The 26,646-nt window shown below is 45.1% G+C and overlaps 1 protein-coding gene across 4 annotated transcripts in view; it reads left to right on the top strand.

Annotated features, from left to right (window-relative positions):
* The first annotated feature begins 8,991 nt into the window (after nt 1-8,991).
* Nucleotides 8,992-26,646, top strand: part of Arhgap44 (Rho GTPase activating protein 44) — an 80,664-nt gene continuing 63,009 nt past the window's right edge. For all 4 annotated transcript variants that reach the window (XM_045130649.1, XM_045130647.1, XM_045130646.1 and 1 more), the window contains exons 1-4: nt 8,992-9,066; nt 16,423-16,534; nt 19,221-19,297; nt 26,047-26,164. In XM_045130649.1, coding sequence (XP_044986584.1) covers nt 9,026-9,066; nt 16,423-16,534; nt 19,221-19,297; nt 26,047-26,164 — 348 coding nt within the window. In that variant the 5' untranslated portion in view covers nt 8,992-9,025. The remainder of the gene's footprint in view (nt 9,067-16,422; nt 16,535-19,220; nt 19,298-26,046; nt 26,165-26,646) is intronic.

The raw sequence follows: 26,646 nt of genomic DNA, 5'->3' as shown, positions 1-26,646 counted from the left end.
AGAGAGAGAGAGAGCATGGGCACACCAGGGCCTCCAGCCACTGCAACTGAACTCCAAATGCATGTGCCACCTTGTGCAGCCGGCTTATGTGGGTCCTGGGGAATTGAACCGAGGTCCTTTGGCTTTGTAGGCAAACGTCCCAACCGCTAAGCCATCCCTCCAGCCCCTAGATTACTTTTTGACCCAGCCTTAGGGTTGACTTTTGCTGACCCATGACCCCCTATGTCCTGGGTGCCTTAGTCTCTTCTCTGTTAATCGTCAAGCACTCAAAGCTCCCTCCTTGTCCAAGATGAGCTGAGATGTAATTCTAAACATGAGATTTGTTTATACTTCACATCCACCTGCCCCCACCGCTGGTTTAGTTTTATTAAACAGTGCAGCGCCTCTCTATTCTAACTAACCTGCCGTGCACTCAGCACGGGGCTGTCGCTGGTGGCCTCGCTCGTTCTGTGCTCACAATTTTAGATTTCGAAATACTCGGAGTTTTAGATTGCCAGATTAAGGATCCTCAGCCTCTCAGCAGGAATCACTTGTACATGGTGGGAATTAAACATCCTCAGCCTGGGGACCCTGAGCAGTCTAAAGGGAGAGCTTTCGAAAGCGGTTCAGGTACGAAACCTTTGGAATGACTAAAGCCGGACTTCCATTTGCTGTGCCGTGCCCGATGGGGATCTCGAGCTAAGCCTGCCTTTGACCTGTCAATTGATGAGAGTGGGGTGTTAAAGTCACCCACCACCACTGTGTTTGGTGTTATCTGTGACCTTAGTTCTAATAGTGTTTGTCTGATGAATTTGGGAGCCCCCATGTTAGGTGCATATATGTTTAGGATTGTAATGTCCTCCTGTTGGAGTGTGCCCTTAATCAATATAAAGTGACCTTCCTTATCTTTCTTGACTAATGTTGTACTGAAGTCTACCTTGTCAGATATTAGGATAGCAACCCCTGGTTGTTTTCTAGGCCCATTTGCTGGAAACACCCTTTTCCAACCTTTCACCCTAAGATAATGTCTATCCTTTGTAGAAAGGTGAGTTTCTTGGAGACAACAAATTGTAGGATCCTGCTGTTTAACCCAGTCTGCAAACCTATGTCTTTTGGTTGGGGCATTGAGGACGTTGATATTAAGAGATATTATTGAAAGGTGTGTATTTATGTTTACCTTTTTTTTTTTTTTTTTTTTTTTTGTGGTTCCAGTTCTACCTTTGCTGTCTTGTGTTAACTAGGATTTGAGTATTGCTTAATTTTTCCATGTTCCTTATATGTGTGCTTTTCCTTTTCTTCAGCATGGAGGATTCTTTCAAGTATTTTCTATAGAGCTGGTTTTGTCTTCAAATATTCCTTTAACCTACTTTTGTCATAGAATGTCCTTATTTCTCCGTCTATTTGAATGGATAGCTTTGCAGGATAAAGTAACCTTGGTTGACAGCTGTTATCTTTTAGATGTTGGAATACATCACTCCAAGCCTTTCTGGCTTTTAAAGTTTGTGTTGAATAATCGGCTGTAATCCTGATGGGCTTGCCTTTGTAGGCAACTTGATTTTTCTCTCTAACTGCTTTCAATATTTTTTCTTTGGTTTGTGTGTTTGTTAGCTTGATTATAATATGATGAGGAGAGGTTCTTTCCAGGTTTTATCTAGCTGGGGTTCTAAAGGCTTCCTGTATCTGCATTGGCACCTCTTTCCCAATTTGGGGGAAGTTTTCTTCTATGATTTTGTTGAAGACACCTACTATGCCTTTAGAGTAGAATTCTTCTCCTTTTACGATGCCCTGAATTCTTATATTTGATCTTTTCATAGTGTCCCGAATATTTTGAAATTCCCACTCATACTTTTCTGTAAGTTTGTCTTTCTCTTTGTTGGACTATATTAGATCTGCCACCTGGTCTTCTAGCTTAGATATTCTGTCCTCTCCTTCATCCATTCTACTGGTGAGATTTTCTACAGAGTTTTTTATTTCATTAACTGTGTTCTTCATTGCTAGTAATTCTGACTGGTTTTTCTTTATTATTTCTATTTCCTTATTTATGTCTTGTATTGCCTTCTTTATTTCATGAAATTGGTGTCCTGCATCTTCTTTGATTCCTTTGATTTCCTCTTTGACTCCTTTGATTTGTTCTTTGAACATATTTACAGTCATTCTTTTGAAATCTTTCTCAGGCATTTCCTCTAACTCATTCTCACTGGAGATAATTTCTGATGGATTAATACTTTCAGGTGGATTTATATCGTCTTGCCTTTTAGTGTTTCTTGTGTTATAATGTATGTGTTTTTGCATCTTGGATTAAGTTAATGCTTGGTTCACGCTGCGGCGACCTCTCCACAGCCTGGGGCCCTTAGACATGTCAGACAGCTTAAGCTTGCTTTAACCTGGGGCCCTGCCTGTGTCCAACACATAAGGCTTTCTTCACCCACATCCTCGTCAGCACGCGTGTGTTTCTTTGTCAGTTATTTTCCCTGGTGTGAGGTGGGCTCTCAGAGTTGCTTTGATTTCAGTTCCCAGCTGGCTAAAAACATTGAGCATTTTTGTGTGTGTGTTTATTGCCATTTGTACTTCTTTTTAAAAAATATTTATTTATTTGAAAAAGAGAGAAAGCAGCAGATAGAGAGAATAGGTACACCAGGGCCTCCAGTTGCTGCAAAGGAACTCCAGACGCATGTGCCACCTTGTACATCTGACTTTGTGGGTCCTTAGGAATCGAACCTGGATCTTTTGGCTTTGTAGGCAAGCACCTTTACTGCTAAGCCATCTCTCCAGTCCCATTTACACTTCTTTTGAAAAGTGTCTATTCAATTTCTTTATCCACTTATTCATTGGATTTGTTGTTCTTACTTTGGCACTTAATTTTTCAGTTCTTTTTATATTCTATAAGTTAACCCTCTGTCAGAAAAATAGCTGGCAAAGATTTTCTCTCATTTTGTAGTCTCTTCACCCTGTTGTTTATTTCTCTTGCTCTGCATAAGCTTTTTAATTTGATGCAAACTCATTTGTCAATTCTTGCTAATTTTTCCTGCACGCTTGGGTCTTTTTCCAGAAACGCTTAGCCTATGCCTGTGCCTGAAGTGTTTTCCCTGTAGTTATTTCAACATTTCAAGTCTTACCTTAAGGTTTCTGATTCATTCTGAGTTGAGTTTTATATGGGATGAGAGATAAAAACCTAGTTTTAATTTTCTCCATGTGGATATCCAATTTTCCCAGTGCCATTTGTTAAAGAGACTTTTCTCCAACATATACTTTGGGGCATATTTGTCAAGAATTAACTGGCAAAAAAAAAAAAAAATTAAATGGCAGTAGCTGTGTAGATATATGCCTTTTCTATTTAACTGGTCTCTATGTCTTTTCTGTTTAGTACCATGCACTTTTTGTGACTGTAGCTCTGTAGTATAATTTCAGATCGGGTATTGTGAGACATTAGAATTGCTCTTTTTTCCCTTAGGAGTTCTTTGACTATTTGGAGTCTTTTGTAATCCCAAATGAATTTTAGGATTTTTTTTATCTAGTTCTGTGAAGAATGTCAGTAGAATTTTTGGTGGCAACTGCGTTGAATTCATTAGCCTCTTAGCAATTGAGTTTTAAAACTTTCAATCCTTAAATATTGCTTCACGTAACCCTTTAAAAGTTCATCCCTGCTACTCTGGCTAGGTTCCAGACAAGAATGAGTGGAAAAGAGCGTTTTGGTCACCTCAGAGACCAGAAAACCACGTCATCCTATAGATGCTGAGTTAGAGTGTGTTCTCAGAGAGGATGGACGATGGTAAGAATATGAATTAAATTACTAGTTTGCATTCCTTAATCTAGGCTAGGGGCTGGTTAGTCAATAGGTTTTAAGAATCTTGGGATAAGGCTCTTTGGCTTCTGATCTCTGCATGTCTCTTAAGAAGGTCACATCCGAAAAAATGGTTAGCATGTGAAAGTGCTTTCCTGCCCTTTGTTTCCCAGATATTAGAAAGCCTCTTGTCTGCCATCTAAGACAGTGTTTGTGCCAAGAAGTTCATCAGGGTCCCTGTCTCTGTCCCTCAGGCTAAGGCAAGCAGGCCCTAGTGTGCGTCATAGTGAGTGTCAGCACTTTGAATCGAGGCGCAGTGCTAAGACCAGCTCACTAGGAACTCAGATGTAGGAGGTTTGCTTTAGGAAGTGGCCATGAGAGGGCCAACCACAGGGTGTCAGTGCCAGCAGGGTCCAGGTGCTTCTGGGACAAGGGCCAGCATGCACTGCATTCCCAGGGACAGGTAGGAACATGGCATTATTCAGAGACAAGGGTGTCCAGAGCTAGGCTGCAGAAATTGAGGAGGGAAATGGTTTAAGAGGGGACAGCTGTACACCTGATGAGCTGTGGTGAGGATGCAGACTTGATCCCTATGGGAGGCATATCATCATGTTTGCTGACCTTCGTGGGGAGGAAAGATTAAGGACCCTGGTAGAGTGAGGGCACAACCAAAGTGAGGGTGCACGGAACAGCAAGGATGCAGTGGGTCCAGCATACCTGGCAGGTGCCGCAGGTAGGGTGTACAGACTTGGTGTCTGGATGGGTACAAAGCATGAAAAGTGAAGAGGGGCTCCATGTGCTTTGGCCTCTTGGCTCCACAGAGTGGAGATCATCCAAGTGGAATATGCAATGAGAAGACAAACCGACTTAGAGTGACGAGCTGAGGAATTGCGGCTCTGGAAGCTCTGCTGGGAGGATCTAGCAAAGGTCTGCCCACCTCCATCTCCATCCCAGACACCTTCCTTGACTCTTGCCATCCCAGAGTCCTCAGATGGGCATCCAGTATTCCTCTGTGAAGTTCTGTTTTGCTTTGACGTGTACTACTGTCATTGTGCGAGCTGTCCTCATGTGGTGTGAGTGGGGTCTTCTGCTCCCCTGCCTCTCCTCCTGCTTCACGCCTCTGCTCCTCCTTCATCCACACCTCTCCTCTCCTCCCCCTCCATCCACACCTCTCCTCCTCCTTCATGTTCCATCTTCTACAATCACCCAAGCAGGTGTTTAAAGTGGACATCACGTGATGCTCCTCTCCTACTTGAATCCTACCAAAAGGCTTCCACCCATCAGAAAACAGTCTGAACTTGGGTCTCTGCACTTGGGCTTGGCTTGTGCCCTGCTCTGTCCCTCATCCTTCTGCAGCCATGCTGACACATTTCTGAGTATCCTGCCAGCACCCCTTGCATTTTCTCTGACCTCTGTGTGGCACTTACTCTCCTTTCCAGACCAGTGTCTCCAGTCGCTCACATCCACACTCAGAAGCCACCATCTCAGAAGCATTTCTCTAGCCACTTTGTGCATGTGCTCCTCCTCCCCCACTCCATTTCCCTATTTTGCCTTTTTCTTTAGTACAGATTAATGTTTGAAAGCACTGTGGCCACAGATTTCTTCTGTCGGGGACAAGTGAGCCCCACTGGAGCAGGGGCTTTGTCTTGTCTCTCGAGCTGCTGACTTCTCGGTACCTAAAACACAGCCTGTCATGCAGCAGACAGTGACAAAAATAGACCTGTGTCAGGAGTGGACAGTCCATGAGTATTTGAGGCACAGGATATGCCTGACCAGCCCAGCAATTTGAACTCTTCCTGTAAATTACCAGGCAATTCAGCATGATGGCTCTGGTCTAGCTGTGCAATGCTTACACAGATACTGGGGAGATGCAGCCTGGAGCTCATAGGAAAACCCCAGTTTCAGCCCAGGTGGCCAGAAGAACCAGTCTATGCTGAGGGGAAGCCCAGGCTGTATTCTTTGAGGGTTAAATCACAAAAACCAATTTCCTGAGCTTGGAATCAGAAGACAGAAAACAGTTTTCATAGACAGAGAGAGAATATGAATATGGATGTGCTTGGGAGCAGAGTAGGTATTAGAATGAGGCTTTTTGCCTGAGTCATCCTCCGAAGCATGGTGTTTGAGCCCGAAACAGCTTCAGAAAGAACAGTCCTTTCAGATACGGCAGATTGACACCTCCAATCCCTGGGACGTTCTGTCTTTCTTTGTCTTGTTCTTAAGGTTCTATCTGAACTTCTCAGCTGGAGAAAAGTACATTTTAACAGTTTATTCCTGAAAAATTGCTGTCCAGCATGAAGTTGGCTATGTTGCTCAATAACATTTGCCGTGGATTGAATCAGCTCTCACATGCGTCCTTCCCAGGAGAGGGAAACAAATGCAGCCGCGTGTCTAGATGTGGGAGATCCAGATTCACTGCTGGATGTCCCTGTGTACAAAGCGAGGCTGGGCAGAGGACAGAAGGGAGCAAGGAAGGCTTCAGTGGTGGAAAGTGAACAGGTCGTGAGATGACTGCAGTGTGTGCTCCCTTACTACAGAGTTTCTTCAGAACTGGAGGTGGTTTGTAGCCTGTTTGGGTTATAATCCATGAACATGTTTCATACTGCCTAGATTGTGGGTTGGTTGTCCTTATCTGCTCCCTGTGACATGTCACTGATGGCTTTCTTCTGATGTCTTTGCTCTTAAGTCCTCTCTCTATGTGAAACAAAACATCAATTTCTACTGAGATTGAACCATTAACCCTTATCCTGCCAGTGGATCCAAGCCCTCCAATCCATGATATCCACACCTATCTTAGAGGGATAATAATACTGTCAAAGGACTTGCATAAATACCTTCAGTGATTTATGTTGTTATTTAAAAAAATGAATGTGTGGGATGGAGAGATGGCTTAGCAGTTAAGGTGCTTGCCTGCAAAGCCAAAGGACCCAGGTTCAATTCTCCAGGAGCCAGGTAAAATGCACAGGGGGTTGCATGCATTTGGAGTTCATTTGCAGCAGCTGGGGGCCTAGGTGCACCCATTCTCTCTATTTCACCTGCCTATTTCTCTCTCAAATAAATAAGTAAAAGTGAAAATTTTAAAAAAATGAATGGGCTAGGCATGGTTGTGCACACCTTTAATCCCAGCACTCAGAAGGCTGAGGTAGGAGAATCACTGTGAGTTTGAGGTCAACCTGAGACTACATAGTGAATTCCAGGTCAGCCTGGGCTAGAACAAGACCCTACCTTGAAAAAATAAAACTAAATTAAAACAAAAAATTGGCCAAGTGTGGGGGCACATGTCTTTAACCCCAGCACTCACTCAGGAGGCAGAGGTAGGAGGATTCCTGTGAGTTTGAGGCCAGCCTTGGACTACCAAGTGAGTTCCAGGTCCGCCTAGACTAGAGTGAGACGCTATCTGTTGTGTGGGGAGCTGGGTATGGTGTTGCTCGTATTTAATCCCAGCACTTGGGAGGCCAAGGTAGGAGAATCACTGTGTGTTCCAGGCCAGTCTGAGGCTGCATAGTGAATTCCAGGTCAGCCTGAGCTAGAGGGAGAAGCTACCTTGAGAAACCAAAAAAAAAAAAAAAAAAAAAGGCAACTCTATACGTAATCATAGGAAATGTCATGAAAGCTCCTGCTGCGTGGAAAGGGCTGGCAGAGCCCAGAGCGGCGTGCGTAGCTGCACTTCTCAGGGATGGCGGTCTGTCGTGTTATGGAGGAGGTGTGGCCGCAGGAGCTTGCGCACATCACAGGTCATCAAGACGCAGAGTGCTCAAGTCAGAACTGAGTCTGGCCAGTAACCCTCAAAAGTCTAACATGCTGCCCCCACAACCATCTGCACCTCCTGGTGACTGCTCATCTACTTACTGTCTCTATAGATTTGCTTAATCTGGCCTTTTTAATGTAAAAATTATTATACAGAAGTATGGTAAGAAAGTTGCAATGGGAATTTTGGGGTTCCTTACCAATATGCTAATGCAGAAATAAATTTAGGGTACCCCAGATTCTTATCTCATTAATTTAAAGAATAAAAACCACAGAGGGTAAGGTTTAGAGAGACGTTATTAGATAAAGAGAAGGAAAGAGGTGGATGTACAGAGAGCTGCTGCCGTGTGGAGGGCAGGATGGGGGAAGAGCCCGCGCAGAGTCCAGGTGAGGAACGCTTACCAGGACCTGGAAGTTCAGGAGACATGAACAGCCAGCAAAGAGACACCCGCCCATCTGGTGAGCAGCTACTTATAACCTTATTGTGGACCTTACCTTTATGCTCAGGTGAGCCAGAATGAGGCTGATTGGTCCGGCCTACAGGCTGGTTCAAGAAGAAGCCAGTCGTGATGCCAAGTTTTGGGGGCTGAGCTTAACCAACCACAATGCCAAGCTCAGATTTAAATTCTAGGAAAGCAAACTCTCTCCCAGGAAGGGCTCAGGTTGTTTATGAAAAAATAAGATTAGCCAGGCATGGTGGCACACGCCTTTAATCCCAGCACTCGGGAAGCAGAGGTAGGAGGATCACCATGAGTTCAAGGCCACCCTTAGACTACAGAGTTAATTCTAGGTCAGCCTGGACCACAGTGAGACCCTACTTTGAAAAACCAAAATAATAATAATAATAATAATAATAATAATAATAATAATAATAAATTAAAAAAAAGATTAATGAACTCCTTTAATCACGAGTTAAGGAGAGGAGAGGTCCTTCTCTTGATCTCTAGTGAAGTAGAGATTGCAAGGGCAGACTTCAGAACATTTCTGCTTTTTACTTTGGGGGCCTACTCACCCTAAACTACCTAACAAAGCTACCTGACTCCCTCTCAGCTCCTATGCCATACACCATAATTGTATGCAATTATATACAAATACTTTCTCTCTGTTCATCATAACTTGCCTCTTATAAAATAAGATGAACAGGCTTTTCTAGTAAAAGATTTGGGGAAAACTATTGCAGTACTCAAACACTTGTTAGCATAATCTTTAAATCATCTGCTGTCCTACTTGAACTTTAGGCTCATTTTCCAAAGGGGTAAATTTAATTAATTTTGAATTTTCTGAATGTTGTCATCTTGAGGTGGAACCCATCATTCAATATGATGAGACCTTTAGGTTTAAACATATCTTAAAGTTACTGTGTTTCCTACCTGATATAATATGGAGTCAAGCACTTAATCTTTGTTCGCTTAGAGAAAGAAAGCAGGTGAAAATATGCTATTGAAAGCATTTTTTTTTTCAGTACAGCATTTGTTTTCTTTTCAGAAAAAGTTGCCTTTGACGACATTGGCTCAGTGTTTGATGGAAGGGTCAGCCATCCTGGGAGATGACACACTTCTTGGGTAAGGTGACACCATGCGTGGGTTTGAGCCAAATCTAGGTAAGTCCCCATCTGTAAAAAGGGGACTAGAACTCTTCAGAGAGCACCGAGCAAACCCGAATTTTAGGTGGAGAAGGAGAAAATGTTGCCAGTGAAAAGTCAAAAATTTCAGCCCAGAATTTATTGTTTGTACACTGATGTAACATCCTCGAGTAAGTTAGCAGAAGCTTTGTGAAGGACAACTGAGTCCCCGAGACTTCAGTGGAAGCCAACGGACAATCGCTGTTAAGTGACAGGATCTAGGGATCACCTGGACAAGCCTTACTCATCGGGATGCTAAGACCAGAGGCTTCCCGAAGTTGCCAGCACATCTTTTCATAATCAGCCACTGAGCCAGTGTTTGAAGGGCAATGTCGAAGATAGTACGAAATAACAAAGTAAAAATTTATAATGAACTAAAATCAAGGAAAATTCTTGACTAACAGCAAGTAATATAAAAATGAATGAGTAAAAATGAATGATGAAAGTCAAGTAGAACTTATTAAAAATCAGAATTAGTCTGATAATGAACCTTAATTGAGAGAAACTTGAGATTGAGTTGGTAAACGTGGGAACAGATGGGAAGTATGAGCGCAGGGAATTATGAGAGATGAGCTTGTATACACACTGAGAGGGCAGCTTGCACACACACTGAGAGAGGTTCTCCAGCATGAGCACAGTGACGTGTAGGATGGGCTTATACGCACACACTGAGAGATGGGTTTGCACTCATGCTGAGAGATGCTGGGGATAGAGCCATAAGTGAGCCATCCACACTAAGAAATCCTAAAGAAGAAAAGACACAGCAAGAAACAGAAATCTGTGAGTTTTTTCCATCTGCAAGTGAATAGAAAAACTAAAGTCTTTAAAATTTAAGGACCATAAAAAATTGTTTTTGAAGTCTACAAGATAAAATTCACTTCTGGATGTAAAAGAGATTAGGGCTGGAGAGGTGGCTCAGTGGTTAAGGTGCTTGCCTGCAAAGCCAAAGGACCTCAGTTCGATTCCCCAGGACCCATGTAAACCAGATGCACAAAGTGGCCCACGTGTCTGGAGTTTGTTTGCAGTGGCTGGAGGCCCTGGCACCCCATTCTTTCTCTCTCTCTCTCTCTCTTCCTCTGCCTCATTCTCTCACTAAATTAAATAAATAAAAATAAAATATATTTTTTACAAAAGTAGACATTAGGGCCTGGGGAGATGGCTCAGTCAGCAGGAGGACCTGAGTTTGACCCCAGCACCCAGGTGGAATGTCAGGTGTGGTGCATGCCTGTAATCTCAGCACTAGGGAGGCAGAAACAAGCCGGTCACTGAGGCTTGCTGGGCACCACGTCTGGCCTAATCAGTGGATTCCAAAGACTCTGTGAGGCACTATCTCAAAGAGAGATGGATGACATTCCTGAGGATGACAAGAAACTTAGAATTTTTCTAAGTTCCTATTTACGTGTGAGAGGAAAAGCGGGACATTGCCATCACACCCTCCAAGGCTTGGGGACCCTTGAAGAAGAGATGGAGGAAAGAATGTAATAGTTAAGACAAGGGGAGGAATGCTTACAATGCTGTCTTCCAGACACACAGAAATTCATGACCTCACAGTGTCTAATCCTGTCTATACAAGACCTACATAATGGGAAGAAAAAAAAATGTTTCCATCAAAATAGGAGACCAGATGTAAAGAAATAATTCAGTGGAAGGGGTAATTGGGAGGAGGAAAAGAAAGGGTTGTAGGAGGGAATTATGATCATGGTCTGTTGTTTATATTTACGGAAGTTGTCAATAAATAATTTGAAGAAAAAAGTTGTCCAGAAGAGAAAAGATTATTTTCCCTCAGGCCATTATAGATTCCTCAGCCAGGGCTCTCCAGAGTAGATTGATAGCCAACTGCTTGCCAAGACAAAAGCAGACACTTTGTACCGACATGTGTAGCACCAGCCCGTGGAGATGAGTAACAAAGAGGGGGTTAGTACGTGGGCTCGCGTAACATCTTAACAAAAGGAAGCGGTTTGGGGAGAAGCGACAAGACAACAGGGCAGGAGTTGCTTGGGTGGGAGACTGTTACGTAAAGACATGAGGAGCACAGGGAGACAGCAGCTGGTGGGGTCAGGTACATCCTCCGGCTGCGTCTCAGGGCTAATAAGGGTATGGAGGTGTCTCCAGTGATTACTTCCTGCTCTTCCTGATAGAAAGTGGGAGGGAGCATGTTTGTAAATATTTTTTTCTTGTTCTTAGGCAATAAGGGAGTGCAGAAAGCTCCCCGTCTTTAATCTGTTCTCATTTGCCTTCACCTCAAAACAATTGCTATGCCAAAGTTGTATGTTTGGATGGCATTGTCTACTACCCTTGGGAGGAAAGAAGTAGAAGTATTATATTTTAAAAACTGCAATGTCATCCAGGCGTCGTGGCACACACCTTTAATCCCAACACTCACGAGGCACAGGTGGAATGGCCGTTGAGTTTGAAGCCAGCCTAAGGCTAGAGTAAGTTCCAGGTGAGCCTGGGCTAAAGTGAAACCCTGCCTCACCACCCCCCCCCCCCACAAAGCACTTCAATATAGAGATTATGAATTTGTGAGCTAATAGGTGAGGGAAATCTAAAATATTAGAAAACAACAACCTGAAGCTTTGGAGAAGAAATCCATGTTTCTACCTCTTATAGGATTTGAAAGAAGAGAAGGATATATTGCATTTAAATTTAAAGTCAAATGTGTGCATTTGATTTGTGAGGATAACTGTAAATAGAGCAGGAAGCCCGGGGTGCTGGCTCACACTCCAACACCATCACTCAGGCTGACGCAGGAGCATCGTTGCAAGTCTGAAAACAAATATGGGAATCTTTCTTTTTTTCTTTTTTTTAAAGAAATAAAATGTACATCTTCCAAATGAGTAGAAAGAAAGAGCAATGAATAGAAGGGAAAATGAAGACAAATAAGAGGCTGGAAGAGCAAAAGCATAAATAAGAAAAGCACTTGGACAGAAAACAGCAAATGTGAAATGTCTCCCTCAGGCTATATGTTTGAACATTTGGTTTGGGGAGGTTGTAGAAACTATGGAAAGCAGCTGGAAGAAGTAGATCTTGGGCGGGGGAGCAGGGGTTGAGAGGTGGTAGCCCTGTGCCAGCTCCCTAGTCCATCCCCGTTCCCTGCTGTGCTGAGAGGTGAGCACCCTCACTCTCCCACTGCCAAAGACCTGCCTGCCCCGCCCTGGGAAGCCAACGCCAAGATGAGCCCTTCCTCCTTGCTGCTTGTCACATTTGAGAACTGCAGCTAACACAAAAGGTGATAGAAAGCACTGTGCGTAAGGCACTGGCCATCACAGATGGGAATGGAATAAATAGAAGAGCAGAGCATGTTGAGAGGCTAAACGTGAAATCCTGTGCCACAGTGCTCCTGAAAGACATGTCTGAAATACAGTGAAGCAGCAACGTTTTGCTTCTTTCCAAAGCCCACAAAAGCTATAACACAGTCTCCCCTCCCCCCTTATGAAGCATACTCCCACCAGTGATAGTGTGGTAGAAAAAGAAGTTAAAAAATAATTTGATTTATTAAGTTACTGTAAGAGTTAATTGTTGAGGAGTTAAAATTTATTTTTGTTACCAGATGGACAGATCTCAAAGAAGGAACTGTCCAGAAAGGGCCCAAAGGGATGATATATATAAAAAAAAAAAAGTTTCGGCAAAACAAGTAAAATGGAATTCATTCTTAGGGTGGCCTGACTACAGAAATGATTGCTATGCAAGTTGCCACATCTTGTTTGTTCACTTACCCCTCCCCCTTGGCTATGAAGACTATAAAATGGAAATAAAATCTCAGCTCGGGGCCAGAGCTTCTTTGGAGGGCTACATTAGGCTCTTTGGCCCTCTGGTAATAAACTACTATGCTTTCACCTCTATTGGTGTTAGAGTGATTTTTTTCCAGAGAATTTCCATAACAGTAGTACATAAAGGAAGAAAAAAAAGACAGCGCATAATTTTGTGAGGCCGACTAAGAACAACAGACTGTGGATGGGGCTTAGTGGTAGTCTTGGCTAGCATTGAGGAAGCCTCAGGTTCGATCCCCGGTAAAAAACAAACTACACAAACAAACAACAGCAGCAACAAGGAACTAGAGCTGGCCGTGGTGGCGCACACCATTAATCCCAGCACTTGGGAGGCAGAGGTAAGAGGATTGCTATGAGTTTGAAGCTACCCTGAGACTACCTAGCAAATTCCAGGTCAGTCTAGGCTAGAGTGAGACACTTACCTTGAAAATCTGAAGGAAACAAAAAATCACCTCTAGAATAGGGGACTCCAAGCATGGTGGAATGCAAGGGTGCTCTCACTAAAGGGAGGTTCAAGAGGTCCTGTGCGTAAAAGATATGGTACTTCTCATCCCTCAGCCCCACCCAGGGCCAGGAGGCCTCCTGGGAAGAAATGGGAAGTGTCATCTCTGGTGAACAGCAGCAGCCCCAAAGGGAGGAAGTAAAGCTCAGGGGACATTAGCGAGGAGCAGTGCCCATCGCATGGCCCAGCCAGGTCTCACTTCATGTACACGGTGAGCTGGCTCGCCTTCCTCACGTGCTCTGAGCTCGCTAGTCTCCCCCCTTAAGCAGAGGCAGGCACCAGATGTCACCAGGCATCTGAGGCAAGTCTCCAGCCTCAATCAGGGACAGAAATGCAGTTTGGAAGAAACAGATGGGGTTTGTCGGGGAGGGGAGCAGAAGATTTTAGGTAAATGATCAGTGAATGTTTTCAAGTGGTAAGGGAAGATGGTACATCCACAGGACAAGAACAGAATAACAGTACAAAATGTTTATAGGACAAGAACATTCTGAGATCCAAAGCAAGCTCAGGGAAATGGAAAAAAATAATGACAGCAGATATGAATTCTCAGCAGACGATTTGTGAGGCATCAACCTGAAAGCCAGGCAAAAAGACAAAGACATAACAATCAGGCCATGTTAGAAAATAAAAGGACCAAATGGATAGACCTGGAAAGTATTATACTAAGTCAGGTAACCCAGGCCCAGAAAGCCAAGCGCCACATGTTCTCTCTCATATGTGGATCCTAGCTTCAGATGACTGGGCTTCTGCGTGAGAATGAAAATACTTAGTAGCAGAGGCCAGTAAGTTGAAAAGGAGACATAAAGGGTGGAGAAAGGAAGGGAGGAGGATACTTAATAGGTTGATATTGTATATATGTAATTACAATGATTGTAATGGGGAGGTAATATGATGGAGAATGGAATTTCAAACGGGAAAGTGTGGGGGTAGGGAGGGAGGGAATTACCGTGGGATATGTTTTATAATCATGGAAAATGTTAATAAAAAATAAAAAAAAAAGAAAGAAAATAAAAGGACCAATTCAGGAAGTCATTATGGCCAGTGAGGGAAGTTAGAAACAGAAAGAGGGAGTTATTACTATTATTCTAAAAAGGAGTTTCCAGCTGCATTTTCCAGGCTCAGAGGACTTAGGCTGTGAGGGGACCTGTTAAGCTCCCAAGACAACAGAAAAATTAACCCTAGCCGAGGCTTATTAATATCACAAACACTAGAGACAGAAAATTATACAACCTTTGAGAAAAACGTTGTGTGTATGTTTTTTGTTTATTGGGTTTTTTGTTAACTTTTTATTGGCAACTTTGATAAAAAGTTCTATAATGCCTCCAGACTCAAGGGAAGCACCAAGGGAAGCCAGCGGGGTAAAGCTGTACCTGCCCATTCTGGAGGGAATCTTGGCCTAGAATTCACTGTCCAGCAGGGCGTGGTGCCACATGCCTTTGATCCCAGCCCTCGGGAGGCAGTGGTCGGAGGTTCGCCATGAGTTCGAGGCCACCCTGAGACTACATAATGAATTCCAGGTCAGCCTGGGCTAGAGCAAGACCCTACTTCGAAAAACCAACAAATAAAAATAAAAAATAAAAAATAAAAAAATTCACTGTCCTATGTGAGCTGGGGGAATTGTTGTTATAACATCTGGAGCTGTACTTTTTTAGTAAGCTAAAGCCAAATGTGCTTTCATAATGAATGAGTTAGGGCAGAGGAACAGGGAATCCCAGAAATGCTGTGTGGCACTTGTGCTGCTTCCCATCCACAGAGACAAGGCGTGGTTGGGAGCTTGATGTGCCTCCAGCCCCAGACCCTCAGTGGTCTTCCACCAGCGGTACCGGCAGATAGCTGTGTGGTGGGGACAGGAGGGAAAGTGAAGGCTGACCCAGGTCCAGAAGAGGTAAACTTGAAAAGCAAAGTTGCTGGGCATGGTGGTACATGCCTTTAATGCCAGCACTTGGGAGACAGATCAGAGGATCACCCTGAGTTCAAGGCCACCTTAAGAATACATAGTGGGGCTGGAGAGATGGCTTAGCGGTTAAGCGCTTGCCTGTGAAGCCTAAGGACCCCGGTTCGAGGCTCGGTTCCCCAGGTCCCACGTTAGCCAGATGCACAAGGGGGCGCATGCGTCTGGAGTTCGTTTGCAGAGGCTGGAAGCCCTGGCGCGCCCATTCTCTCTCTCCCCCTCTATCTGTCTTTCTCTCTGTGTCTGTCGCTCTCAAATAAATAAATTAAAAAAAAAAAAGAAAAAGAATACATAGTGAATTTCAGGTCAGCCTAGGATAGAATGAGAAACACCAAAAAATATTTTAAAAGGTTAAGTTCAGCCTAGTGTGGTGGCACACGCCTTTAATCCCAGCACTCAGGAGGCAGAGATAGGAGGATCACCACAAGTTTGAGGCCACCCTGAGACTCCGTAGTGAATTCCAGGTCAGTCTGGGCTAGAGTGGGACCCTACCTCCGGAGGGCAGGGGGGAGAAGATAAGTTCATTAACATCAGGTGTGGTGATGGCTGTGTTTCAGGTCTAATCAGGTACATGGAAACAAGGAAAGGAACGCACAGCACTTGACACCAGGGGGACGTAAATGGGCAGGGAACTCCCTCAGTGCTTCTCATTACGTTTTCATGGCTTAGGAAGGAGCAAGCGTTTTCCTTCTCTGAGCCCCCTTCAGAATTAAGTTCTGGGTATGTTTCAAGATGGTGGTCTGTTAGGAGGTTGCTCTAAGTCGGCTTTCTCCAGGGCTCCCAGGGTGTCACTTAGGAATGTGTGAGAGGATTGTGTCCTTGTTTCTGGTATGTTTCCCTGCCCATCCAGCTTGATCCCAGGCGCATGCTGAGTACTCAGCACTGCTTGGAAGAGTTTTTTTGAGACATGGAGACCCTTGGAGCAGCTCAGCCACTGGCAGCTATGGAAGTCCACCAGCTTGTTCATACTGTGACTTGGGAAATTCTAGTAGTAGCAGGCAGGCAGGCAATGGAGCTAATGGAGGCGGTGTGGTCTTGCAGTACTCTCAGCATGGTTTCCCGCCCTGGTTGCAGGAAAATGCTGAAGCTCTGTGGAGAGACAGAGGACAAGCTGGCTCAAGAGCTGATCCACTTTGAGCTGCAAGTCGAGAGGGACGTGATTGAGCCCCTGTTTCTGCTGGCTGAGGTAAGAAGCCGCATGAGGCTGGGCTGGAGACCAGACGAGAACAGAATCCTTCTTTCTCCTTCCAGCCTCACGTTGTTTCCATCCCTCTCCCCGGTCCTGTTTTCCATCAGGAACCATAACTCATGACATAACCAAGGTTCCTCAATAGGGCATGCCTTTCAGCTGCCTATTGCCGCCTTCTCTCACCCAGTCTCCTCCGTGGGACATTCTGATGGGCAAAGATGTCACCCTCTTCCGCACCCCAAGATCAGTAGTCTAGGAACCTGGTCCAAGATTCTCTGTAAGGCCCCTGTGGCTGATGTGATGGACTTCTGTCTTTGGGGTTTAAAGGACACCGGATTAAACTGTGTGCTTCAAAGGCTGTCTTAGTGCTGCTTCCCATCCACAGAGACAAGGCGTGGTTGGGAGCTTGATGGGCCTCCAGCCCCAGACCCTCAGTGGTCTTCCACCAGCTGTACAAAACCCAACTAGTGCCGGGCGTGGTGGCACACTCCGTCAATCCTAGCACACGAGAGGCAGATGTAGGGGGATCTCTGTGAGTTCAAGGCCACGCTGAGACTACATCGTGAATTCCAGGTCAGCCTGGGCCAGAGTGAGACCCTACCTCGAAAATAAATAAATAAGTAAAGTACTAGTGTCCTGCGTGGGAGTTCCCCTCAAGAACCGGAACTTCTGCATCTGTAGTTTGGTACTCCTAGTTTTTCATGGCTGTTTCAATTTCAATCAATTTTTGCTAATTGAAATTGAAAGTTTGATAGTCCACATGACTAGAGGCTTTGCAGCTCTGCCCTGGACCGTGTCTGGTTTTGTCCCTAGGCCACCTCTAGCACCTCCACATCTCTTGGTCCATTTTCTCAGACAGAGGTACGGATGAATAATTACTTCTGTACCTAAAGGCAATCAGAGAGAAAAAGTCATCAATATGAAGCTTTGATATAGACAGTCAAGTTGTGGGCCTCTCAGATCCCACCCTGTGGATGGAGTCGATTGACCCATTGCCATCATTCAGGTCTCCCCCTGGCCAGGACCACTCATGAGAAGCCACCCGCCCCTCAGAGTGTGACTGGGGCTCTGGCAAAAGCCTGAAGCAACCCCCAGAAGCAAGCTGACCCCGAGGCAGAGCCCAGAATTCCTTGGTGCGACTTGTACGCGTGCCTCTGTGACTGTCCGGCGCTGCCTTGGAGCTCTGCAAGCTCTGGTTGCCAGGGAAGTCACTCTCCTCCTCCCTGTGTGAAGTCACTAGTCGGTGTTTCACTCTGTTCCAGCTCAGCCGAGTGAGTAGAAGCATTTCAAAGAACACTGGGTTTCCTTACATTTTCTCCACAGCCCCACGTGATTTTTTAGTCCAATTGATGGCCAATTTTCCTTTTTAATTCTTATATCCTGCCCTACTTTTGCTGGGCCTGCAACCAAATTCTTGCCCTGGAATCTTCAAGGAAGTCATTTTTAGAAAGAAAATTATAAAAAGAACATGTACATACCACCAACATGGAAGAAGTCGTTGCTGAGACAAAGCAAGGAGGCCATGGTTACTCACTGTTTACTTCATTTCTATAAATATATTAACATGCCTGCTTTCTGTAAATAGAAAACATGCATCCTGTTGGCATTCTCTCCATCCTCCACTGTTCATTTTGTTAAGTCTGCTTCTGACCTGACTGGTGGGCTCCATTCCTTTCTCCTGCTTTTGAACCTGGAAGTAGATGCAGAAGTGAGCGAGCCTGGGTTTTGCTGCCTGGGGGAGGGGGTGGGTGTGAGGCAACAGGAGTGTGGCCCGTGCCAGGCAAGCAGTGATGTGCAGAACTCTGAGGTGACCCCAGTTGGGGAGGATCCTGCTGAATGTCCAGGGCAAAGAGGCCAGAGCATATGTAAGGGAAGCAATCAGGAATTTCATACAATGCTGGTCAAAGATCCAGAACTTCCTGTTTGCCGGGTATATGCTGGAGACTTAGTGGTCAGTGTGGGGTGACTAGATCATGCCACAAACTTGAAATCCCCTATGAACATGACTCTTAGATGTGGTTTTTATTATTTTATTTATTGTTTATTTGAGAGAGAAAGAGAATGAATGAGTGTGCCAGGGCCTCTAGCCATTGTAAAGAAACTCCAGATACATGTGCCACTTTGTGCATCTGGCTTACACGGGTACTGGGGAACTGAACCTGGGTCCTTAGACTTTGCAGGCAGGCACCCTAACCACTAAGCCATCTCTCCAGCCCCGTTTTTTTTTGAACACACACACAAATACATGTTAACATATGGGCTACTCTAGAAGGTTGTGGTTATGTTCATTGACTTGATCGTATATACACATCCAATTATCAGGTTGTGCAGCGGAAACGTAATTCCTCTTTTAACAATTACGCCTCAAGACAGTGACAAGGACAAAACTGATATGAAAGCTGGGTGTGGTGGTGCACGCCTTTAATCCCAGCACTCAGGAGGCAGAGGTAGGAGGATCGCCATGAGTTTGAGGCCACCCTGAGACTACATAGTGAATTCCAGGTCAGCCTGGGCTAGGGCGAGACCCTTCCTTGAAAAAACAACAACAATAACAAAAAGATCTGGAAATAGCTTGCCACACATTTGCCCGATCTTAGTTCTTAAAGAATTACTCTGGAGCCGAGTTCTTGCAGTACAACCCTTGACCTGCAGTTTTATTGTGTCTCGTCGTCTGTTCCCACAGGTGGAAATCCCGAACATTCAAAAACAGAGGAAACATCTAGCGAAGCTGGTGCTGGACATGGATTCTTCCCGGACCAGGTGCAGTTTCTCTGGCTCCTCCTCAGCTTCTTTAACGGGACCATGATGTTTGAGGGTGGTGTGGGGGCGAATGTTCTCATTCACTAGGTTTTTCTTAATACCTACTGTGTGCCAGGCACTGCAAAGAATAGCAGTGACCAGAGACATGGGTCCCTACTTTTATGGAGGCTGCAGTTGAGTTTTGGAGGAAGACACTGCGCAACAGGACAATTTCAGATAGCCATCGTTATAAAAAGAAAAGAAGAAAAAAAAAAAGAAAAGAATACAGGGTAATTTTGGAAAGGAACGATGGATACAGATGTGTCTGCATCAGATGCATTAAACAGAGAGCTTTCTTGAGGAGGTGTCCCTTGCTGTGAGATTTCAGTGATGATGATGAGGCAGCCAGGTGGAGGGCTGGTGTGAACCTTTGCAGGAAGTGCGAAGGCCTTGAGGTGAGGGAAACGGGCTTAGTCAAGGCCACCTGGCTTGGGGAGAGGCACACAGGCGAGGGTGGTCAGATGGTACACCTCATGTCTGCAACAAGAGGAGCATTGCTAATGCAGGGGCGTGTTTACCTTCTGGAGTGGGTGGTGTAGAGTTCCCCACCCCCGCTGTGGCCCTTCTGCAGAGCTGAAGCTGTTCCAACGGGACGAAGGTCCCACCTGGCTATGGTGCATGCTGCTCAGGGTAGACAATCTTCCTGTCTCGGCGGGCAGGCACTGGCAGCTCCACGATGTCACTGACTGTGGCTGTGAAATGTGGAGATGGGCCCTTCATGCTTACGGTGTTGTATGTGTTTGCACGTGTACATGTGTATTTATATATATGTATGTATGTTGAAAGAATACAAGTTCATGCATATTGAGGTGGAGGGGAGTGCTTTGGCCATAGGCTCCTTGTCCATCAATTTTATTTTACTTATTTGTGTGTGGTGTGCCACACCATGTGTGTGGAGGTCATAGGGCAAGGTCAGAGCACTGGCCTCCTCTTCCACCTTGCTTGAGATCAGGTCTGTTGCAGACAGCTCCACAATGCTGGGATGAGCATCCAGGCAAACACAGTCTTATGGGAAGAAGGGATTTATTTCAAGCTTACTGGTCTAGGGGAAGATCAATGACAGATGTTGGCTTCCATTCATAAGTAAAAGCAGAGAAACTATCACCAGCCAGCAAATACCACAAAGCAGCAAGCCAGGCCCCCAGAGCTCAAGCCATCCCAGCATACCTTTGCACTGGAATGCCGACCTCCACCAGTGACACGCCCTTTTGTAGCAGGATCTACCTGCTAGGCTGCAAACTCAATTTTAATAAAACACCTGAATCTATGGGGCCATGCATTCAAACTACCACAGGGTCTCTCTTGGTTTTGCTGCTGGATTCGTCAGACTAGCTGGCCTAAAGGCTCAGGATTCTCTTGGCCCCCACCTCCATTGCTATAAGTGCATTGAGATTACAGATACAAGTGCGGCTTGGCACTCAACTTTCCATGGTGCCAGAGATTGAACTTGGGTCCGTAGACTTGCAGAGCAAGCACCTTTTGCTGCTGAGCCATTTCCCTAGACCCTCGTCTGGTCAATCTTAATAGACTCCATATCTCATTTCAAGTTCCTAGAAATAAAGAAGCAAAGCCAAATGCTCTTGGGATTTGGGATTAAAATCCTGCGATGGAGGCTGTGCAGGTAATTCAGTTGATGGAGTACTTGCCTTGCAAGCATGGGTCAGTATTCAGAACCCACGTAAAATACTGGTCATGATGGCACATACCATTTGATCTCACTGGGAGGTGGAGATAAGTGGATCCCTAGAGCTCTCTGGCTAGGCAGTTTAGCCAATAGTGTGCAGAGACAGGGAGACAGAGACAGACCTATATGAAGTGCAGAATCAGTCAGGAACAAAGATCCAGATCTACTCCCTGTGGCCTTGGTTGATTCACTTAACGTCCCAGAATGTTTCCTACTTGTGCCAGGGAGTGACAGTGTGTGTCACCTGAGGAGGTAGTTTTGAGTGTCAAGGATATAATGTGTGTCACATCACTCTCCAAGTGCTTTTCAACAAAAAGCCTGTACTATAACTAGTTGGTGCCCCGGGAAGGTTTCTACAGCTGGGAGAATAAAAGCTGTAAGCCACGGCACTCCGACTAGAAATAAAATGGGTTAAATCACTAGAGCAACAAGAACTTCATTAGTTTACTTAGTGGATCCCAAGTCTTAGTCCACCTGAATTATTTTTGCCAGATGTGCCTAAACATCTTTTAATTTAAACGTTTTCTTGACAATTTTCATACAGGTGCCTAATGTAGTTGGTCATGATTCCCTTCCATTACTATCCTTTGTCCCCGTCTCCCATCCTCCTCCTATTGGACCCCTTATTTTCAACTAGTCCCCCTTCTATTTTGATGTCTTTTTTTTTTTTTTTTTTTTTTTTTGAGGTAGGGTCTTGCTCCAGCCCAGGCTAACCTGGAAGTGATTCTACAGTTCCAGGTTGGCCTTGAACTCATAGCGATCTTCCTACCTCAGCCTCCCAAGTGCTGGGATTAAAGGCGTACACCACCACACCTGGCCTTTGATGTCATTTCTTTGGCCGTTCTCCATGACCCATGGTGCCGTGCTTCTGGGCCCAGTATTACATAGGGAGTGACAATCACTGTGAGTTCATGATGTCTTCATGTCCAAAGCACTGTTCCCCGTCCTTCAGCTCTTACATTATTTTTCTTCCCAGTCTCCTGCAATGTTCCCTGAGCCTGAGAGAGTGTGAAAGAGGTGTCTCCTTTGGTGCTAAGCACTTCATAGTCATTTATTTTCTGCACCTGGACAAGTTTTAAGTGTCCCTACTGTCATCTTCATAAAGAAGCTTCTCAAACCAAGGGTGAGAGCAGCAGTAATCTCTAAGTATAAACAAATATCTTAAGAGCAAGTTTATGGGAACAACATATTCACTTAGCCAAATAACCATTGTAGCTTCCCTCCTAGGGCCTATGACCTTCCAACTTCTTAGGCTTTTGACTAGGTTCTTGGTTTTCAGGACCAGGCATAAATTTCCTCCAGTGGAGCAGGACACAAATCCAGTCAGAGAGCAGTTGGTCATTTCAACATCAGATATACTAGTGGGCACATCTTGTCTGGCTGGCCAGTTGAGTAGCTCATAGGGTTATGTCTGCACCTCCTTTTTTAAAAGAATAATTTAATTTTGGTTTTTTGAGGTAGGATCTTACTCTAGCTCAGGCTGACCTGGAATTCACAATGTAGTTTCAGAGTGGCCTCAAACTCATGGTGATCCTCCTGCCTCTCCCTCCCAAGTGCTGGAATTAAATGTGTATACCACCATACCTGGCTCTGTACATCCTTTTAAGAGATGACTACTTTTTGAAAATAAGTACATTCTTAAAAACAAATTTTATGGCACTACCAAAACTTGGAAAGTAATGCCATTTACTACAAATACCAGATACGCTTAAAAGTAAATGGGTGAAAACAAAACCAGTGTTATCACAACTCAGATCCTATTGGCTGTAGAAGACTGCCATCCCTTTGTGGGAAAGGAAGAGGGATTGGAGAGCTGTTGACAAGAGCCAGATGTTCCTCTGAGGTAGTCTCCTTCATATATCTAACAGAATAGAGAGCAAGATGAATGAGGAATATGGGTTTTCTGGTATTTCAAAGCCTTTGTATTGCATAAAACTGCATCCAATGATACAAGTGTTCAAGTACTGTGGTGTGGGAGTCATGTAAACTTTGCATGTAAGTTATCATTGCTTTGATGAGGTGAACACCCTGTTGCTTGGCTTTGGGAGTCATTTCCTTCTATAAAAGCATGGGCCTTTATTCAGAGTTTGTTCCCCCCACCCCCTTCTTTGCTTACACAAGGTAAACCTGAATTTCTAGCTCAGAGCTCTGGCCAGGAGACTGGATGTTAGTAGTGAAGTATGTTCTCAGATCCTCCTCAAACATTTTTTTATTTGGTTTTCCTATAAAACAAAGAGTAACTACTGAGTCACAGCCACGGCCCGTCTTGCCTAGTCTTGTTTGCAGTGGTGACATCAGTGGCCTAAAAGCCTAGGGAAGTGTTGTTAGCATCCTCTCACCCATGATTTAACACATTTCTTAGCTTTTGATCTAGTATGCATTCATTCGTATTTACTACTCGGGCCCTGGAGATAGTTACTTTCTCATCACAGTGACAGAATACCCGAAAGAAACAACCTATGTGGGGGAAAGACTTATTCGGGGGGCTTTGTTCATCCTGGCAGGAAAGGCATGGCGGCAGGAACCGCTCGTGGCTGCGGGAGTGGGGGCATGTGGCTGGCGACATCACATTGCCAGTCAGGAAGCAGAGAGAGCTTAACTAGAGGATTCTTACAGCAGTGACTCCAGTTCTTGCCCCCAGTGTTCTCTATTGACGGCTTTGCTTGTTGCTGTGACCAAATGCCTAACAAAGAGTAATTTAGGGGTGGAACGATCCATTCTGGTTCAGAGTTCCAAGGATACAGTCGCTGGTGGTGAGGAAAGCGTGATGGCGGGGGCAGCTCGTGGCTGTGCCGCTGGAGTTGTGAGGGAGGGGGTTGCTGCCAGTCAGGATGCAGAGCTTGACTAGAAGCAGGGCCAGGCTACAGCCCCCCCCCCCATTGTACACATTCCTACTTCTGCCACATAAGTTCCTCCTTGGACCTTGTCCCCTGCTCCATCTCAGGCAGGCCACTTCCCACAGATTCTCCTGCTTTTTACCCCGCCTCCCTCCTGACCTCCCAAGACCGAAGTCAGGCTTGACTGCCACACGTTATCCTGATTGCCCTATTGTGCTTCCTTCAGCCTACCCATAGCTCCACTTCTCTGTGGTGTATTTTTTTTTTTTTCCTTAAGGATACTTATCGTCGCCTCAGATATGATACAGAGCACAGAACAGTGTGTGACTGCATCACAATCGGTTTTGGTGAACCAGAGAGTTCGTTAGCTCATGGGTTAGTTACAGAACAGGGTGAGGGGTCACAGAGGTGACTCAAAGGTGACAACTCAGGGAAGCTGCGTCTCTGGAGCTCATTGTGTGACTTCCCGTACACGCCCACACTCACCGTGTGACTTCCCACTAAGGCAGCCCAGCTGGTCCGGAGAGTCTCATCTGTTATTCACTCTTCCTGTAGCCTTAGGGAAGGGTCTTGCAAACTTAACTTTCAGCTCACCCACACTTGACCTTCTCTTCCCAACCTCCATCTTTCCTCCAGGAGGTAAGATTTCAGTTCAGAGAAAACTACTACACAGTGCTGGTCAGAGTCTGCCCCTCAACAGTAGTTTATGCTCCTGTAACCTTGGGCGGTGGTCCTGTGACACTCTAAGTTTCAACTGTTCCACATTTGACCTCCTGAGTCTTCCTCCTCCCTCCAGAAGGGAGTATTTCGGTTTGGAGGAATTTGCTATACAACGGTCTCCTATTTCTGTGTTACAAGTAGAAGATAAAAGACTCCTCGATAGGCTAATTTTTAAGATGACAACCTATTCAGCTTTTTTCTCCTCCCTGCTAGTCCCCATGGATTCATAGGCTCACCAGAAGAAGCTTGCTGAGGCCTGCTTTACCTTCTAGGCTTACGGGAACCTTCTCTCAGGGCTCACTTCTGGTGAGTCCCTGATAATGGCCTGACAGCCAGAAGAATCATCACTTTCCCCTGAATGTTTTCTGAGTGACTTCCTCAGAAGGCAGGGTTCTCTCTGCAAAGATAGATGTTGATGGAAAGATAACAGGTACCTGAGTGTTGATGTGAAGTTGCTTTGTGCTCAACAGTGGAGGTTTTTTGCTTCCGGGTTTGTTTTTAGATTTTTTTACTTAGCATCATTGTTGGATTCAGCCAAGTAGGTTAATCTCTAAACCCAGGTACCCATGAGGAACTCCATTGAAACACAGGGTGGTGCAGCAATACGTGTTTTGAAATATAAAATACATTAAGTATGGTGAGCCTGCCGGGTATGGTGGCGCACGCCTTGAATCCCCGCACTATGGAGGCAGAGGTAGGAGGATCTCTGTGAGTTCATGGCCAGCCTGAGACTATGTAGTGATCAGCCTTGGCTAGAATGAGACTCTACCTCAAACAGCCAAAAAAGTTCTGGAGACATGGGTTAGGTAGTTAAGGCACCTGCTTGGGAAGCCTAAGGACACAAGATCAATTCCCTAGTACTCACATAAGCCAGATGCAAAAGGTGGCACATATGTCTGGAATTCATTGGCAGTCACTGGAGGTCCTAGCATCCATTCTCTCTATATCTGTCTCTTCTTCTCTCTCAAATAAATAAATGAAATAATTTAAAAAAATGTAAAGCCAAAAACAGTTATGGAGAGCCTGATTAAATTAAATTTTTATATCTCCTGATAAAAAGTGAGGCAATGAGTATGCTAATTAGGCTGACTTAATCAGGTCACATCACGGGTCTGTATCAGCATGTCACATTGGACTCTGTAAGTGTGAACAACTATGATTCGTCAATGAAAAGTAGATAGCAATAGTGATTGCCACTTGACTTTGTCACTTGGAAGGCAGTCAAGGAATGGTGGCACACTAGGGTGTTTATCCTTTGTGTAAAGGATCCTCAGCACTCATCGGCAGTTACGAGGTGGAGACGTGAGCCCATTCTCCTGGTGCCTTCTCATTCCTGGTCCTTTCTGGCAATGGTGTGCAGTTCTCTGTGTCGTCTTTGTAGCCAGGCATTTTTTCACAGCAAGCAAGGATAGATATCCCGGGGGCTTTACTTGTTTCACATCTGTTCTTTTTCTCTGGTTTTCCATCAGGTGGCAGCAGACTTCCAAGTCTTCAGGGCTGTCCAGCAGCTTACAGCCTGCAGGTGCCAAAGCTGATGCCCTCCGGGAAGAGATGGAGGAGGCTGCCAACCGAGTGGAGATTTGCAGGGTACCTGCTTTCTCTGTACCTATCTCTCTATTGGACAGCCTGGGGAGCCCTTGGGGTACCAATTTTGTTCATTAGATTTTCTTAAACTCTAACAGTGAGTCTAGTTGAAGTAAATGCTACCAAACCTGCTTGCTCATGTCCCCAAAGAGTGCAGGATAGATGCAGAGTTAGAGTTTCGATGATGATCTAGACGGGGACACAGCATAGATCTGCATGTTCTCTGGGAACCTTTTTGATATCTGAGCCCCATGGAGTGCATTGTAGGACCCCTGAGACTATTTTTGGACCTTGACTCAGTGTTATATTAAATTGTTTATTTTCTCATTTGCCTTTTAATATTTCATAAATCACTCTAGCTATCTGTGTCTATGGGAAGACCCTGTGTGTGAAGTAGAAATACTAGCCATGTGGTGGCACAGAAAAAAAGCATTCTGCTTTTTTGTTTTGGTTTGTCAAGGTAGAGGTTCACTCTAGCCCAGGCT

The sequence above is a fragment of the Jaculus jaculus genome, chromosome 12, assembly GCF_020740685.1.
Source record: "Jaculus jaculus isolate mJacJac1 chromosome 12, mJacJac1.mat.Y.cur, whole genome shotgun sequence".
NCBI classification, from domain to species: domain Eukaryota; kingdom Metazoa; phylum Chordata; class Mammalia; order Rodentia; family Dipodidae; genus Jaculus; species Jaculus jaculus.
This window is presented reverse-complemented; position numbering and strand designations above follow the sequence as displayed.